At 43.5% G+C, this 16,342-nt stretch overlaps 1 protein-coding gene across 2 annotated transcripts in view; it reads right to left on the bottom strand.

The window, feature by feature from the left end:
* Window positions 1-1,226: 1,226 nt before the first annotated feature.
* The window catches only part of slco4a1 (solute carrier organic anion transporter family, member 4A1), a 29,016-nt gene continuing 13,900 nt past the window's right edge, over window positions 1,227-16,342 (bottom strand). For both annotated transcript variants that reach the window (XM_071918736.2, XM_071918735.2), the window contains exons 2-12: window positions 13,142-14,343; window positions 11,320-11,410; window positions 10,701-10,822; window positions 9,933-10,044; window positions 8,803-8,957; window positions 7,691-7,961; window positions 6,437-6,599; window positions 5,431-5,606; window positions 4,456-4,520; window positions 4,164-4,312; window positions 1,227-3,381 (exon numbers count right to left, since the gene is read on the bottom strand). In XM_071918736.2, the coding sequence (XP_071774837.1) occupies window positions 3,211-3,381; window positions 4,164-4,312; window positions 4,456-4,520; window positions 5,431-5,606; window positions 6,437-6,599; window positions 7,691-7,961; window positions 8,803-8,957; window positions 9,933-10,044; window positions 10,701-10,822; window positions 11,320-11,410; window positions 13,142-13,988 (2,322 nt within the window). In that variant the 5' untranslated portion in view covers window positions 13,989-14,343 and the 3' untranslated portion in view covers window positions 1,227-3,210. The remainder of the gene's footprint in view (window positions 3,382-4,163; window positions 4,313-4,455; window positions 4,521-5,430; window positions 5,607-6,436; window positions 6,600-7,690; window positions 7,962-8,802; window positions 8,958-9,932; window positions 10,045-10,700; window positions 10,823-11,319; window positions 11,411-13,141; window positions 14,344-16,342) is intronic.

Raw genomic sequence — 16,342 nt, 5'->3', positions numbered from 1 at the left:
TCAGTCTATTTCAAAGAAAGAGCAAGCGCTCCATATATTTTTGTACACTCATGTTGCAAGTGATTGTGCATGGCTTTTCATGCACACACACACACACACACACACACACACACACACACACACACACACACACACACACACACACACACACACACACCTTTTCAATTAAAGGTGCTATCCTATTTACACACTCACTTCCCTTTTCTGGCCTCTGACAGCACATTCAATGGTGGCTTGGCTCCACCTAGAGTATGAGGCTGGTCAGTGAGAGGGAGAGAACGAGAGAGAGAGCGAGAGAGAGAGAGAGAAGTAGGTAGTATATATATTTTATTTGCAATGCATGGATCCTACAGGCAATTTAATGACTATGACCACGGTCAATAAACCAAATTACGTTGTTTGCGATTCAGAGGCTGAAACCCATGTGAAAACGTGGCGTAACACTGCTGTCTGTCCCAAGGTTTTACCATATTGGCACTGGTGCACAAGTGAGCATAAGCCTTTTTATTGCTGCTCTATTTTACAGGAGAAAAATGTCGCCTGTGCGCAGCAATGTTTGCAAACCAAATGTTTGCAAACCAAATGTTTACTTTCATTTGAGCATTTCAGATTTATATGGGCTACTGTATGAGTGTGTGTTTGAGCGTGATGCCTGTGTGCTTTTGATGTTCAGTGGCGTGTGAGTGTGTGTGCTTAGCTGGCAGGCTTCATAAAATATGTCAGCCAGCAGCCCAGAGAGAGAGACAATGGAGCACAGCCGAGTCGTGACTCGACAGTTGTCATGGAAACGCATCCCTTGCATCCAGTCTTCTCCCTCTGATTCGAAGTGTATTGGGGTGGTAATACACAAAGCAATTTTTTGGGCAATGTAGTCGGGCAATGGTCAGCCAAGGCAACAGGCAACTAGCAACAGGCAAATGAGACACAGGATCTGAAATCTATTAAAATGTTTCCTAGCAACACCATTAAGGCAATGATTATTGATTAAAGCAACAATAGGCAATAGAAATTGCATCCAGTCTTAACAGCCTTTTTTTTAAGAAACATGATCAACTGATGCTAAAATAATAAAAGTATGTGGTCTTTTAGATTTTTGTATGTTTTGTTTTTTAATCAGAAACCTCTGTTTCTGTTCAGTGCAGAAATGCATCAGTTATTCTAGTTGTCCCTACTTTCTACTGTCAGTAGGAACACAAATATGTACACACACACACACACACCCACACACCCATACACACACACAGCATGAAAAAGAATCAAGACACAAAAATCTGTTGTTCAACTTTTGTTTTTAGAAAACACATGACATCTTCAGAAACATCTCATAAAAAATCATTGATTTCAGGTCCACTTCTTTCCTTTAAAAAAAAAAAAAAGAAAGAAAACAAAAGAGTACCAAAACAAAATTAAAAAAAAGAATAAAAATCAATTTACAGAATTGTCTTACAAAGCTTGGGGAATCGATCAAACAGTACAGCTATGCGGGACTGCATTTACACACTCACATGGAGATCGCCCTCCTCGAGGATAACTGATGAACAAACATTTGAGCCAATGGACGAGGGGGGAAGTCTTAGAAGAAAGGAGTACATGACACCAACACAGGCAACACACAGGAGGTTGTCAAATTGTGTTTCACTATCACATAAAAACTGAGGACGACGGGGGTCTTTTATTTTGGAGCAAGGACCGCGGCGGGAGAGCCAGTCAAACATCACTGACTGAATCCGCACAGTGCTTGAAGACATATTGAGTGAATGCGGAAAACAAATACGAGTGCTGTTAATCTGGTTATAAATAAATTATTCGTATAAATAAGGATACAAAATAAAATACAAGAGTTGTTGTTGGGCAAAGCTGCTTTGGCACACTCACTGACTTACAGTACTATGATTATTAGGTCCGAATAACAGTGCTGCTTTGTTATACTGCATGTCATGCCAATTGTGCGTTGTCCTTGGCAGGTCCAACTTACATGCTGCTTCCCGGAATATCTGTCTCATCGTGTTAACACCTATATTTTCTAGGCTCAGTGCTATAGCGTTTAAAGTGCAGCTATGCGATTTCTATGAAGAAGAAGCAACAAAGCTCTTACGGCCAGCCTCTGGCAATCAAACCAATCTATATATATATATGATCTATTTCATGTGAGATTTCCCTCATATCTTTTCTCTTTCCTTAGCTCGTTACTATTAAATACCAGCTGATGATTGGTCATAAATCTTTTGTACATGTGTCCAAGTGGCTATCAAAAAATACACATGTGCTCTTCCATTGTTAAAATATACTTGTGCTGCTGTACTGTCATCAATAGTTTACGTTCACGTTATATTCATATAAGTGCCTTTAGATACTCTTGGCTTATGCTTAAAATATGACATATGATATGAAAATGATCTCTATTAGTGGCATGGAGAACCTGGTATACAAGACCCCGGCTTTATCTGTGGACAGAAAATGAAGGAGTGCAACCATCTACCGGTGATGGGGAAAGAACAGAAGGAGCAGACGGATATAAATGCCTTTTTTTCCACATCGTAAATGCTTCATACACATGGCATATACTATACAACACACAAGACCTCAGTGGTTTCGTCGTCTTTTGACAGCGAGAGGACAGAAAAGATAAAACGAAATGACCGTCGGACTCTTCTCGTTCCGTTTCAGACTTACATTCCAAAAAGTCATTTGAAAATGATTTGTTTCGCGTGGTTCCCAGATGTCTGTAGAAACACTTCCTAGCTACATAGAAACTTGTGTCGCACTGTCCTGTCATTCACACACACACACACACACACACACACGGCAGGGTGTTTTTCAGGAGGGGCAGCGTGTTAGTAGAAGAAGTCATCATGTACTGTAGACAGTTGTGTGTGTGTGTGTGTGCGTACGCGTTAATGCATGCATGTCTTGAGGGCGTTGAGTTGAGTTTGTGGTTTGTATGCCTGTATTTAAATTGTCCGTGTGTAAATGCATGTGTGATTGCATGCATGTGTGTGTGTGTGTGTTGAGGAGGGGGGGTCAATATGGCTGAGACAGGCTGTTGGTATAAAGAAAGCAACCCCCCCCCCCCACCCCACCCCTCCATCCCCACCAGCACAATCACCACTCACACACACACACAGACACGGAATCACACACTCTGTATCAAGCAGTAGGCACGCCTCCACACACACACACACAGAGTCAGCGGTCGGTGTGTCTCTGAGGTCATAACCTGGCGTGCACGTTGGCGATGACGCCGTCTTGAGGCAGGTCTTTGACGGGCAGGTCGCCCGTGTCTCCTGCCCCGTGGTCGGTGCTCTCGCAGCTGCTCTGAGGCGACTCTGGAGGCGGCTGGTACAGGATGCTGGCTAGCAGGAAGAAGATTGTCCCCAAAACCTGACAGACGGGACGAGAGAGGAGCGGTGGCTATAGGAGGGAAACCTGATAGTCCAGGCTGGTAGTCCACAAGTCCAGAAATAGGCCAAATTGTTTGATGCCCTGAACATTTTCTGAATTGGAGCCATCGGAAAAATAGTGTAATAGAATACAATAGTGCTAAGAAAAACATCATGAACTGTTCAGATTATCATGAATTGGCAAATTCAGCTCAATGATGATTACACTAGCACAACTGCATTCCTTGGCCATCAAAACATAGGCAACATTTTTTTCTTTCAATCCTATAATGGTCAGTTCAGCAGATATGGAGGGAAATCCATTGGCTGGCAATGGCAGAAAGAAAAATGGCCATTGTAAACTATCAGTGCTTTTTGTGATAGTCCAACTCTGAAAAAGTTCAGTTCAGGACATTGAACTGTACATGTATGACATTTCTGGTGCTTTTATGCAAATCTGAACAATTTGTGTACATTTCCCTTGGACAGGAAGAATATTCATTGAGATGGTATAACATATAGGAACAAAATCCAGGCCCAGTTGCAACAGAATCCCTTCACCTAAAGATATTTCATGGCCTATGTGAAGTATCTATCTTATCTATCTTAACAAGTCATCTAATCTAGTAGTGAGTCTTAAAATCTTATTTTTCTTAAAACAAATGAAAATATCTGCCAATGGGGTGAGACAAGTTCACTTGTTTCTAATGCAAATCAACTTGTTTTAAGAATTTGTTTGCAGTGTTGCATGTGATGTGAGCTACTAAAGCGTGTGAGTATTACCTTATATATGATGCCAGCTACTAGTGTGTACTGGCTCATGGCTGAGTTCTGATAGAGGTAGCAGGAGCCCTGCTCACCGCACTGATCCTGCCACAGTAAGCAGGAGATGTCAATCACAGAGCCAAATGCTATGGGCCCTGGGATACCACCTGTAGGGGAACAACAGCACAGATTGGACAGGATCATGGCATCTTTTCGGTCAGATTTACTTTGGTTGTAACTCTGAGACTAAAACTGAAACTAAAACTTCAAATACTTCAAAGTAACTAAGGAAAGAAAATAGTAGGCCTACCAAGTGTGCGCACCACAATCCACTGGATGCCGAGTCCAAAGGATCTCTGGCTGTCTGGCACACACCTACAGAGGGCAGCAGTGACATCGGTCAGATGCACAGACACACTGGATCTCAAACCTTATTACAACAATCTAACAGACTATTCTCTCGGCTCCTGGGGACTTGATTTTTTTCGTCTATTACTCAGCTTCACAGTCTGCCCTGACGGTGCTATAATGAAGCCCTCTGTCTCTAGCTGTCACAGCCCCCCTGCCATCTCCTATGATCACTAATATGGCTCAGGAAAAAGCAAAAAGCAAATAAGGTGATGATGACTTCATTTCTGGTAAATGATGCACCCCACTTTTAGAGCAGGAAATTCATTTTTTCATGGAGGATCCTAGAGTTCACTTGACATTTTCATCATTTCGCCATTGTAACCTTTTACAATGGTGAAATGATGAAAATGGCACAAGCAAAAATGACCCTAAAAATGATGACTGATGACTTGATTAAGTGGCTGGCAGTGTAGATCAGCTAGACTCAGTAAGACGTTACTTTTACTAGCAATATTAATGTAAAATTTTCCCAGTAATGAGTTCTGGGATTGTGACTTCAATTTTAGTACTAACACTACAGTTAGTCATTACTTTTGTTATCACACCCTCTAAAAATTGAAGAAATCTTTGCTTTCTCTGAGTGGAAGTATTCCCACTACTTTAAATTGTATTGAGCAAAAGGATGACAAGAACATTTGGTGTCTCTGATCATTCACAGGTAAAGCAACTGAGTTATCCAGTTATCAATTTTTGAAGGTTTCGGAAGCATAATGAAACAAGCAGTGTAAAGAATCACTGCTCCCAGGGGCGACTAACAAGTAACAAGTAGTGACTAATGTACTTTTTTTAAGTAACAAGCTCAACATTGGCAGCTACAACCAGAATCTACCAGCGTTTGGCTTTCAGATTTCATATTTTCACTGTCCCCACCCACCTGAGTGTGGCGGTGAGCGCAGGGATGCTGCAGAGGAAGGTGAAGGAGATGATGACGAAGAGGAAGGAGAGGAAGGCCGGCATGTGGTGGCAGGAGCTGCCGCACTTCCCCGCCACCGCCAAGCCCTCCTCACCTGAGGACACATTGCCCACAACACAGCTACATCCAGAGTACACCTAAAAATACACAGAGAGAGAACTGTGCATGTGAGCTCAGTGCACGTGGATAGCTAATCACACACACACACACACTGAACACATCCAGAAATCAATAGAATATACTTTCCAATACATAAACCAAACAAATATACTGCACATTTCCATGATGAGCACAGATCCGAATGCAAACACTGTTACACCGACTGTACTGTACTGTATTTACTTGGTCATCAGTCGTATCAAGTATGCTAATGAGGTCATTAATTGAGCTAATGAATCCATTAATTAGCAAATATTTTTATGCCAACATACTTGTCTTCACATAACACACGGGTGGTATTAATATGAACCCCGTGTCCTAAAGCATTAAGGAGTTATACTAGTTAGTAGTAGAAAATATAGTAGTAGAATTTTTTTTTCCCTCATTAATACGCAAATTTATGCAGCAAGGTGCTCCAAAATCTAATCAGATCATATAATCTATAGGGAATACCTGTGGTGTAAGTATGAAGTTTCTATCTCCAATAAACCATGGTTGGCAGGACAGAAAAAATATCTCCAAAATGTTGTATATCCATTTTGGGAAAAAAACAAAATCATTACCTGGAGTTGTGCAACATGCAATATCTCTAAAATATAGAAGATCCAGTCCATAAAAGTGTTATCATTTTGTCACCCCAGGACTTTTAAAGTCGCCTACTGCCTTTTAAAAAGTAGGTGAGTGAGTGTTTTAATTTTGTGTTATTCATCATTTTGTCATTTTGAGTGGGTGCCACTTGTTTCAAATGGTGGATATCTTAACTGTTTCAAGCCTAGCATCCAAGTCAAATCTAGCAGAGCGACGGTACCTGTCGGCCTGTGGAGCGCTCGGTGTGGTTGATGGAGCTGCAGCCGGCGTGGCAGGGGGAGTAATACATCACACCGTCCGTCCCACACACCGGGTTGTACAACTCTCTCACACAGCTGCAGCCTGCGTTACAGCCCACTGTCAGGTTCTCCTCCAACGAGGAGCTGGAGGTACGAAGGGAGGGAGAGACGCAAAAGGGAGGGAAGGAGGGAAGAAGGAATGGAAGAGGGGAGGGAGGGAGACATAGAAGAGGAGAGAAGAGAGAGAGAGAGAAGCTCAAACATAAAGAATACAATAGTGGGGTGAGGAAGGAGAAACAATGATGAATCTGTAATTGAAGTGGTTTAAAGGTTATTATCCAGCATGAAATGCAGGCTCATTATTTCTGTCGCACTAATCTGTGGTAATGAATATTATCCTCATACTGTATGTTATCATTATCCAGGTCATGATGGGGATAATATTGTAGGACGCTAGGGAACTGGGTTGGTGATTTTATTGATTTTTCCTTAGTGAGAAGCTTGAATGATGATATAATATCTCATAAGGACACCGCAGAGTGCTGGAGTGGGTTTTCAAGGTTTGTAAGAAGGAGCGGTCTCATTACTGTACGCGGTTCCCTCTCTGTCTTGAGCTCACAGGTGTTCCTTCCCATTTACTGCTGTTCAGAGAGCTAATACCAGCGGCTGGTTGTGTACACAAGGCAAACTATCAGCTACGCTAATGACAGTCTGGGAAATGTTGGAGGAAATGAACAGAGGAATGTGCGAGGATGGATATGCACAGCGAGGCCAGCGGTACAAACAGTGCCCAGCAGCAGATGTCAGTGTACGTAACTGTACTGTATGAATGTGAAAAGGACATTGCTGAAAAAGTGCACGCATGCACAAACCGTCCATGAATAAATAAATCTTGAAAAGAAAAAATGAAACCCCCCTGTGTCCTCTCTGCACCAGTGGCCTAACTGAGCCTGTAGGCGCACACACCCATGTGCACTAAACTGATCATTAATGTCTGCTGGTTCCATATTGACCACTAATGGCTGCCTGTTTTTTCTCCTCCTAGAAAATCATTACTATTCTAAACAACTATAGTGGATTTAAATATTTAAATGTTTCTTTGCGGACCAAATGGCATTTTCTCGTAATGAGTAAAAAACTGTCTCTTGATTATAAAGGAACTATCATAGCGGAACATGCTGATACAATAACCTAGTAGTATTCAGGATCATATAGGATGCACAAACAGTACACACCTGTTCCTGAGGCGCTGGTTGCTGGACTGGTTTCTGTTGCTGGCGTACCGGTCCAGTTGCTGGTTCTGCATCAGACTGGACTGGTATGGCGCTGTGACCCCGGCCATGGGCACGTTGGGGCAGTGGATGAGGAAGATGAAGATGGCCAGCAGGCTGACCATCGCACACAGCATGCAGAAGCGGATGATGCCTCGACAGCGCAGGTTCAGCCGCTTCACGATGTAGCCGCCCAGGAAGGTGCCGCCGCCGCCAGCCGGCACCACCATGTAGCCTGGGTGGGGGGGGGGGAGCATGGCATAAAGGTTTGATGGCCTAAAGACGCAGAAGTGAGCACCAATCCCACTTTAAGGCCCTTAAAGTGTCTCTGGGCCCTTAAATCCACCCTAAAATACTTAAACAGTTACTGGCGATTTTCACATAGATGACAGGACATTTTGTTTGGTCACTTAGAGATATTTCCAGTGCAGCTGCAATGGCGTTTTCGTAGCAGAAACATTTTCTACTATCTAAAACATCAACAGTAACAGTCAGGTTTTGGCATTTTGGCTTCTTTCTAGAATCACTATTTTGCACCGAAGTCCAACAATCATACAGGGAGAAATCCATCGTGGAAGAGGTTAGGGTTTGACCGATATGGGCTTTTAAAGGCCGATAATGATACCGATATCTCTGGATATCTTTGAATAAATAAATAAAATGTGCAAAAAATGAAAGTGCATTGAGAGATGCTACACAAACAAAAAACAAAAACAAAAGTAACTCTGACCACAAGGTCCTTTTAACACCTTGAATGTGACATTTCTTTTTACTTCCCCTTCCTCTTGAACTCTGGGTGAACAATGACATATCTGAACAAAAAAAAGAACCACCTGTCTCTCCCTTTCTCTCTCAAAAATGATACTTGATCAGGCTATAAAATGCACCGAGAGATATGCATCATGGGCTGCAGGCTGTCCTGTTCTCTGGAGGTTGTTGAAATCACTAACTGAAGTAGAAGTAAATGAGGCAGGTTGAGGGAAAGATAGTCTGAATCATGTGAGAAAAAAGATTTGCACTGAGCTTTGCATTTGAATGTGTACTGTGTGGTTTTTAGGTTTTTACTGGTCACTCACCAAACCACGTGGCAGCCTCTGATGCACTGAGGCTGAACTGTGACTCCAGGAACTTGGGACCGAAGGTGGACATGCCAGCGATCAGGGTGGCCTCTGTCGCCCCAGCCAGGCAGAGGAACAGGAAGGTGGGGTTCTTTAGGAGGAGCAGCGCAGATCTGGAGAGAGAGAGAGAGAGAGAGAGAGAGAGAGAGAGAGAGAGAGAGAGAGAGAGAGAGAGAGAGAGAGAGAGAGAGAGAGGTTATTAACATATATTGTTATCAATGTTCTGCTTCCAAAGACAGGTTGACACAGAGCAGCACTTCCTATTGCATTGTAGTAACTATGAAGAAAGAAGAGAAACCTATCTTCCTAATTTCAAAAAAAGTAGCAATTGTGAAAACCTTTCGCAAAAGAAAAAATTGCAATGAGAGTGAGAGTAATTATTTTACTATCAGAATTGCTCTTATTTAGTAATGTACTCACTGTTTACTCTGTTGTTAGATCAAGTGTATCTTTTTTTAGTTCATTGTCCTTAGATGCTTTGGCAATATTGTTCTAATGACATTCATGCCAATAAAGCATGTTGAATTGAATTGAATTGAGAGAGAGAGAGCGACAGAGACAGAGAGAGAGAAGGAACAGAGCGAGAACAGAGAAAGATGGAGAGTTGACACTGGAAATAAAAGCAAGAGGATCAGAGGAGAGCAGAGAGTGTACGGCCATAATTTAATGATCTTTAGCTTCCTTTTTAATTAAAGCAGGCCACTCTAATCTCAACCCCTGGGAGATGTTCCTAATACACTACAGATCAACACTGCACTAGATCCAAAGTTATATAGTCATGTTACATAATGTGATGTGATTACTGCCTTACTCCCTCTTGGTAATCCTCCATTGCCATGGAGATGGCTGTCAACTGTGTTTACTGGGCTTATAGTAAACACACAGTTGTAAACACTGATAGGCCTGTCACTCAACTGTGAAACACTGGAGTCATAAAATAGCTAAGTACAGTTTGTCTGTGAACGTGAGATCTATCATCTTTTATGTGCAGTCCTGTTGATGTAAGGAATTGTGGTTACGAAGGCATCAGAATTAAACTGTGTATGCGTGTGTGTGTGTGTGTGTGTGTGTGTGTGTGTGTCCCTTACCTGGGCATATCCTTGACTGATTTGCCAAACTGAGGGTCTGAGGCTGTGGTGTGGCTGCCATCTTTGAGCTGGTGGGCCTCAGACACACGCATGGCCACATACTTCTGAGAGCCTGCAGAGTGAGATGTGAACAATGTTAGGTTAAAGTGGTCATCTGTGAAATGCTCTTTTTTTAAATTATTATAATTTTGGCCACGTCTCCGGTGCAGAGCGCTCATTGCTGTGGTGTTTCTGCACTGCTCTTCCCAGAGATCATCTGTGACGTCTTTTTCCTTGGATTTTCTGTTGATGCAGTTTGAGTTTCTGTAGGTGGCGCTCTGGTCTTTGTCTGTTCAGCCATGGTGGCTGCTCATGCTAACTACCCAGTTCTTCTTCTAGTGGTTGCGTGTCGACCCCAAAAGAGTTAATTCCTCAACTCCAACAAGCTGGAGAGTTGGAGTTGGCTATCAGCCACTGACTCTGGGCGTCGAAACCTAACAGAGCTGACTGATTTGGTTACTTGAAAAGGGAGCAGGCATTGTGTGTGTAATTTAGTGCTTATTCACAGGTCTGTTCGAGAAATGTGTATACCTGTGTATACTATCACTCCCTCCCCGGTGACTCAATTTCTTGATTCCAGCGATTCCCACAATTCTTATCGATTGCAGAAAGGGAGTCTTGCACCACTATCTTCTTCTATTTATATAAAAAAAAACATTCCTGTGCGCCAGATGATTTTTCCCAAGAAAGGTGTGTGCGTGTGTGTGTGTGAGTGGTGGACAGCGGTACCTGGCAGTTGTCGTGGGTAGCCCAGGATGGGGAGAGCGATGAGCAGGGCTGCTGCCCCTCCTGCCAGGAAGCCGACCCACCAGGCTCCAACCCACAGAGGGTTCTCTGGAGTTAGCTCTGTCCTGTGAACACACACACACACACACACACACACACACACACACACACACACACACACACACACAGGTATGAGTTGCTGAACATGAATGGATATTGACTCATGAGTACCAGTCCACTCCATCTCTGTGGTATGAGTAATTCTATTCTATTCTATTCTACTGCTCTACTATATTGGATATTATTGCATTCTATTCTACTTTGTTTGTTATATTTTACTCAGTTCTGTCCCACCCTATTCTATTCTACTCTGTTATATTCTGTTCTACTCTACTCTGTTCTGATCTATTATATTTTACTCTGTTCTATTGTATTGTATTGTATTGTATTTTATTCTAATCTGCTGTATTGTATTGCATTGTATTTTATTCTAATCTGCTGTATTGTATTGTATTGTATTGTATTGCATTGTATTGTATTGTACTCTATTCTATACTACTCTACTCTACTCAGCTCGATTCTATTCTGTTCTATTCTACTGCACCATCCGCAGCAGACTCACGTCAGGTGGATCTCAGTGTAAATGTTGAGGAAGTGTCCTCCCAGCAGGTAGCCTGCGGCTGGACCCACAATGGCTGCTGTGTAGAAAATCCCTGGGGAGAGAGAGAGCACAGACACAGACAGAGAGGCGTGTCAGTACAGTGACCGTCTACCTCCTGTTTCCTACTTACCTCTTCCTGTCCTCGGGTTAAAAGGCTTCCATTGTTCTTCACTGCTTCCACAAAGTCGATGTTTCAATGAGGAAAAAAGGAGCTTGGACTGAGAGATTGAGTGTGTGTGTGTGTGTGTGTGTGTGTGTGTGTGTGTGTGTGTTTGGGGGGTGAGAGCACGTTCATTGGGTTGCACTGTGAGGTGAATGAGTTGGAGGCCCTATGATTAACTGTGCTGCTTTTTGAAATGGGGAAAAGCAGTGGGACAAGACATAATGCAAGGACATATGGTACTATTGATGTGAGTGCTGCATGGCGAAGATGGGAGGTGAAAGGGAGCCTGAGAGTGTCAAACTTACAGGGCAGACGGGGGAATAGGCATTGATCTCTGTTGATGGCAGCACTACAATGAGGATCAGAGATGGCAGGATGGCTGTGAGTGTGTGTGTGTGCATGTGTGTGCTCTTATTTCTACCTGATTGACCTGGTCTTTCATCTAACATCAAATTCTCAGTAAAAGAAGAGACAGCAGTTCTGTGACTGTATTGTGGGTGGTTGCTGTCACTTAGAGTCATTAGGTAGAATCATTAGGTAGAATAACAGGTGCTTCATTTGATCTTGGAAGGAAATTTAATTGGAGGAAATCACAGCAGCAGTACACACTTGTGCTTCTGTTAACCAATACACTATGTAACAAAACACTAATTAAGATACAAAAAAATAAATAAATAAAATTGCTATATTTGCCCCCCTGTATAATCACTCAACCTATTAGACACAACTTCACCAAAGAGCTTTTTCTCTGAAGACTCTAAGATGGCTCTTTGTTGATTGTAATGGTAAAGTCAGTGACAAAAAACACCATTGCGGTAACAGTGCCAGTATGCGGTCAATGTGTCGACTCATTGACTCACACTTCGGGACAGACATCGTAGTAGTGTGAGTAAGCATTCACCTACTCACACCGGAGTGCACATACACACTGATGCAACCACACAAGCGATCACATGCTTACCCAACGCAAAGATCTGAATCATTTATTTAAGCCTGCATCAGTGGAAGACATGCATTATAGACATCAATTATAAAGATGCAGCTGGGAATTTATCCAAAATCTGCAATTTGCATACATACTGTATTCCCATATTCTCCTTTGCAATCACAGCCAGCACATACAAAACAATTAGCATTCGGAGATAGAAAAAGCAGTGCCTCCGTCACACTGCCCAGCTGCCGAATCTTGCTGGGTACTTGGCTCTCCTCCCAGACCCATCATATCAAGGCCTTCACCTTTAACTTGTGTACACACACAGCCTAGACTACAGAATCTTAAAACCAGCAGCTGGTGCCTGGGGCCTTGCTATGACCTAAACCAGTTGTTGGTGCATCAACAGTATGGTGAGAAATTTACAAAGTGAAGTAATACTAACTCAATCTCATTAGTCATGGGTCAATGTGGCCAGGACTCTTTGAAGAAAAATTGTGTTCTGGGAGCAATATGATCAGTGTGTCAACTCAGTCTCAGGCTCACAATTTGTGACAGACAAAAAACCCCCCACACAAATGAGTTGGCTATTACAGTGATAATGATAATAGTAAAGCCATTATTTTATTGTTAAGTCTTTTATAAAGGGCAAAAGCCAATAGAGATATGCTGTACTGTGTATGACTCACCTATATAAACAGGCGCATAGCTGGACTTGACGTTCTCATCCAGGTATGTGACCCCTAGTGTGTAGAGAGGCGTAGCACCCACGCCGTGCAGAAACTGGCCCAGCATGAACACGAAACGATAGCTGGACAGTCCTCCGCCCTCCTTGTCGTGGCACGGACTGGTACGGTTGGCAGAGCACATTCCTGTGCGCTCGAGCAGACTAACCTGGTAGGGGGGTGTGGTGAAGTGAGGCAAGGCGAACACCAGAGATCCCAGCGCCATGATCAGCACCCCCCAGCCCAGCCAGCGGGGCTTGTGCCCCGTCCCGCCGAAGTAGCTGACGAACGCCAGGCAGACACAGGCGGCGATGTCGTAGGAGCTGGCGATGAGGCCGGCCTGGTAGCTGCGCAGGTCGAAGCGCCTCTCGATGGAGGTGACCACCGTGTTTATGAAGCCGTTGATGATCATGCCCTGGAGGAACGAGGCCACGCAGAGGAAGAACAGCACCCAGCGAGGGGTGTTGAACGCCTGGATGGCTTTGGGCGTCAGGGCCCCCCAGCCGCACAGCTGATCCGAGTCTGCGGGGATCAACTTTAACCCCATGGGAGTCTCTGCGTGGGGCGTCTTTTCCACCCCATACAGCTGCCCTGGGAGCGAGGAGGCCCCGGTGAAAATGCGGGGCCGGATGGGGCCGTCGACCCCGGGGCTGCCAGGGCTTCTGGGGCCCGAGCCTATGGGGCTGCCTGGCTGAGAGTCCACGGGGCTGGGGGTGTCCAGAGAGGGACCCAGGCTGAGAGGGCAGTCCTGGAGGTCCAGGAGCTCCTGCTTGGAGCTGAAGGAGGCGTCGGCATTAAGCAAGACTGGCATCGCCCCTCTGAGGGGCGCTGTGAGGGGGAAGGGAGGGTCCTGTGACAAAGGAGGGTGAAAGTGGGAGGAGTTTGGACTGAGGAAATAATGGAGTGATATTTTAGAACCAGAATGTAACGAATTTAACAAAGTCAGTCGAGGCTTATCTTCAATACAAGCTTGGTCTGGTCAGAGTTGTTGTGTATTTGCTGGGCTAGTCTCCGACCCTATCTAATACCGGATTGAACTGTTTACTCCATGTATCCACAGTGCTGAACAATGTCTGCTAAGGCTCTTCAGGTGGTCCTCTCTACCTCTCTATAAAAGAGGTGGGAATGTTTGCTTCATACTGATGTTGTTGCTGAGTAACGGCATCCTATGGAGAGAAGAGGGACAGAGAGAGATGAAATGAATAAAGGGTGAACTAATCACTTCAAAACAGGAAAATGGCAAAAGCAACGCACGAGTCTGAGAAATGCATCAAAGCTTTCAATAGTTATATAAATGAAACAGGAATATATAACAGAAATATAAACACATTATTCAGTGCCACGGCTGAGAAAAAAGTAGAATGCTCGAAACAAAGAATTGTCCTCTTGGCCTACTCCTCTATTTCAATGTCTGCAAAAACAACAGTGTGATTTCTGTCACTGGTGCGGACCAGTACATCCCGACCTTGTGGCCTGCCATTATCCTGGCTGCTGCCTATGACGGTTCCTTGCCAAGGCTCAGAGTATTAAAAAGGCACACAGAACCGGAGCAGAGCCCAGAGAGGACAAGCTAAAAACTGGGATGCAACTGTCATTTACCCTCGTTGCTGCATATGTGGATGCCAGGACACTTCATACACACAGGCACACACACAGGCACACACACAGCACACGGTATTAAATCAGTCCCATCATCTCCCGTTTACAGAACCATAGTGACGCTGAGAGAAGATGAGCTGTGGACAGGTTCAGCCTCTTACTGCATGCTGGAGCTATTCTCATGGTAGCATCATGCTGTTCTAATTACCAACACAATTTAAAATGAAATCATCCTCAGGAGTCCACACACACACGCACACACACACACATTTCTACCTACCTCAAATCACACACGCTGGTAATGAACCATAAAAAGCACTCAATGCTCCAACAAGCACGGGGACAGATCACAGCTTTCATTAACACTACCATAAAAACAGTGCAGATCAAGCCGTTGTATAACAGATTTTCCATTTTACTCATTAGTGCAACTTAGAACATATCCACATTACTACTGCAATGAAATAATCCACTAGCACCACTTTAAAGAATACACATCTAGCATCATATGTTTCTTACTTTGACTCATGAGTGTAGCTTAAAGCATGATCACTACTTTAGATGACACTCTTTTGTATAGTTAAATGTGTGATCTAATGCTTACGTTAATGTATACTGTATACTGTACACTGTATATGATACAAATATAGTAGATGATGTTTTATTGTGTGGTGACACAAACTAGACTAACTGTGCTAACTAACCTCCGATGTCCAGGCAGATTGTGTTCTGCTGACAGTTGAGCAGTTTGGACATCGGCTCCGTTAAAACAATGGTACAGTATGTTACCGCCATCTGCTTACATTATTTAAATCGACGCAGATACAGAGGCTGACTAGATAAACTCTCTGAATCATCCTCAACTTGTAAATATATCTGCTAAGCTGATGATGATATGATGTGCGGTCTGAGTGTGTGTGCGTGTATGTGTGTAAGAGAGAGAGAGAAGGTACGAGTGTCATATTGTGTGTGATGATTTATAACCTGTCGCATACTGAATTAAAAGCATGACTGTGTGTGTAAAGGTTTGCCTCCCTGTCCTCACATAACCTTATCTAACAATGTGAATTCTCTCAAGGTTGAAACAGAAACAAAATAAACAGCTACTCACATAATTAGTGGGCTATTAGTGGGCTATTAGTGACCAGTTAGTAAGTTATCATCAGTCAATAAATAACCTTGGACAAACATGAGTTAATGAGCCCCAACACTGATGAAAATAAAGTTTTCCTTGGCCCATTTCCTCATAAAAAGAATGACCTCATAACTAGACCTCTCTCATATCAGCTAGCTGCTAAACACAGCTCAAGCTGAAGCACAGCACCTTAGCATATTGTAATGTAACTGCTTTCCTGACTGGAGTAGAGACATTATTCCATTGTCAAAGAGAATTTCATTGCTGAACTCTATGACGGCTTTGGAAGATTCTTACATTTGCACGTAACTGCAATCACAACCTACATCCAGCCCTAAAGACAATATTTAAAACCACTGCTGACAAAGTCTTCAAACAAGACAGGAGTTAAATAGCTCTTCACTTTGAAGCACTTCACAACATTGTCTTTT

The sequence above is a fragment of the Centroberyx gerrardi genome, chromosome 14 (genome assembly GCF_048128805.1).
Source record: "Centroberyx gerrardi isolate f3 chromosome 14, fCenGer3.hap1.cur.20231027, whole genome shotgun sequence".
NCBI lineage: Eukaryota > Metazoa > Chordata > Actinopteri > Beryciformes > Berycidae > Centroberyx > Centroberyx gerrardi.
The sequence above is the reverse complement of the archived record's forward strand: the minus strand, read 5'-3'. Positions and strand labels throughout refer to the sequence as shown.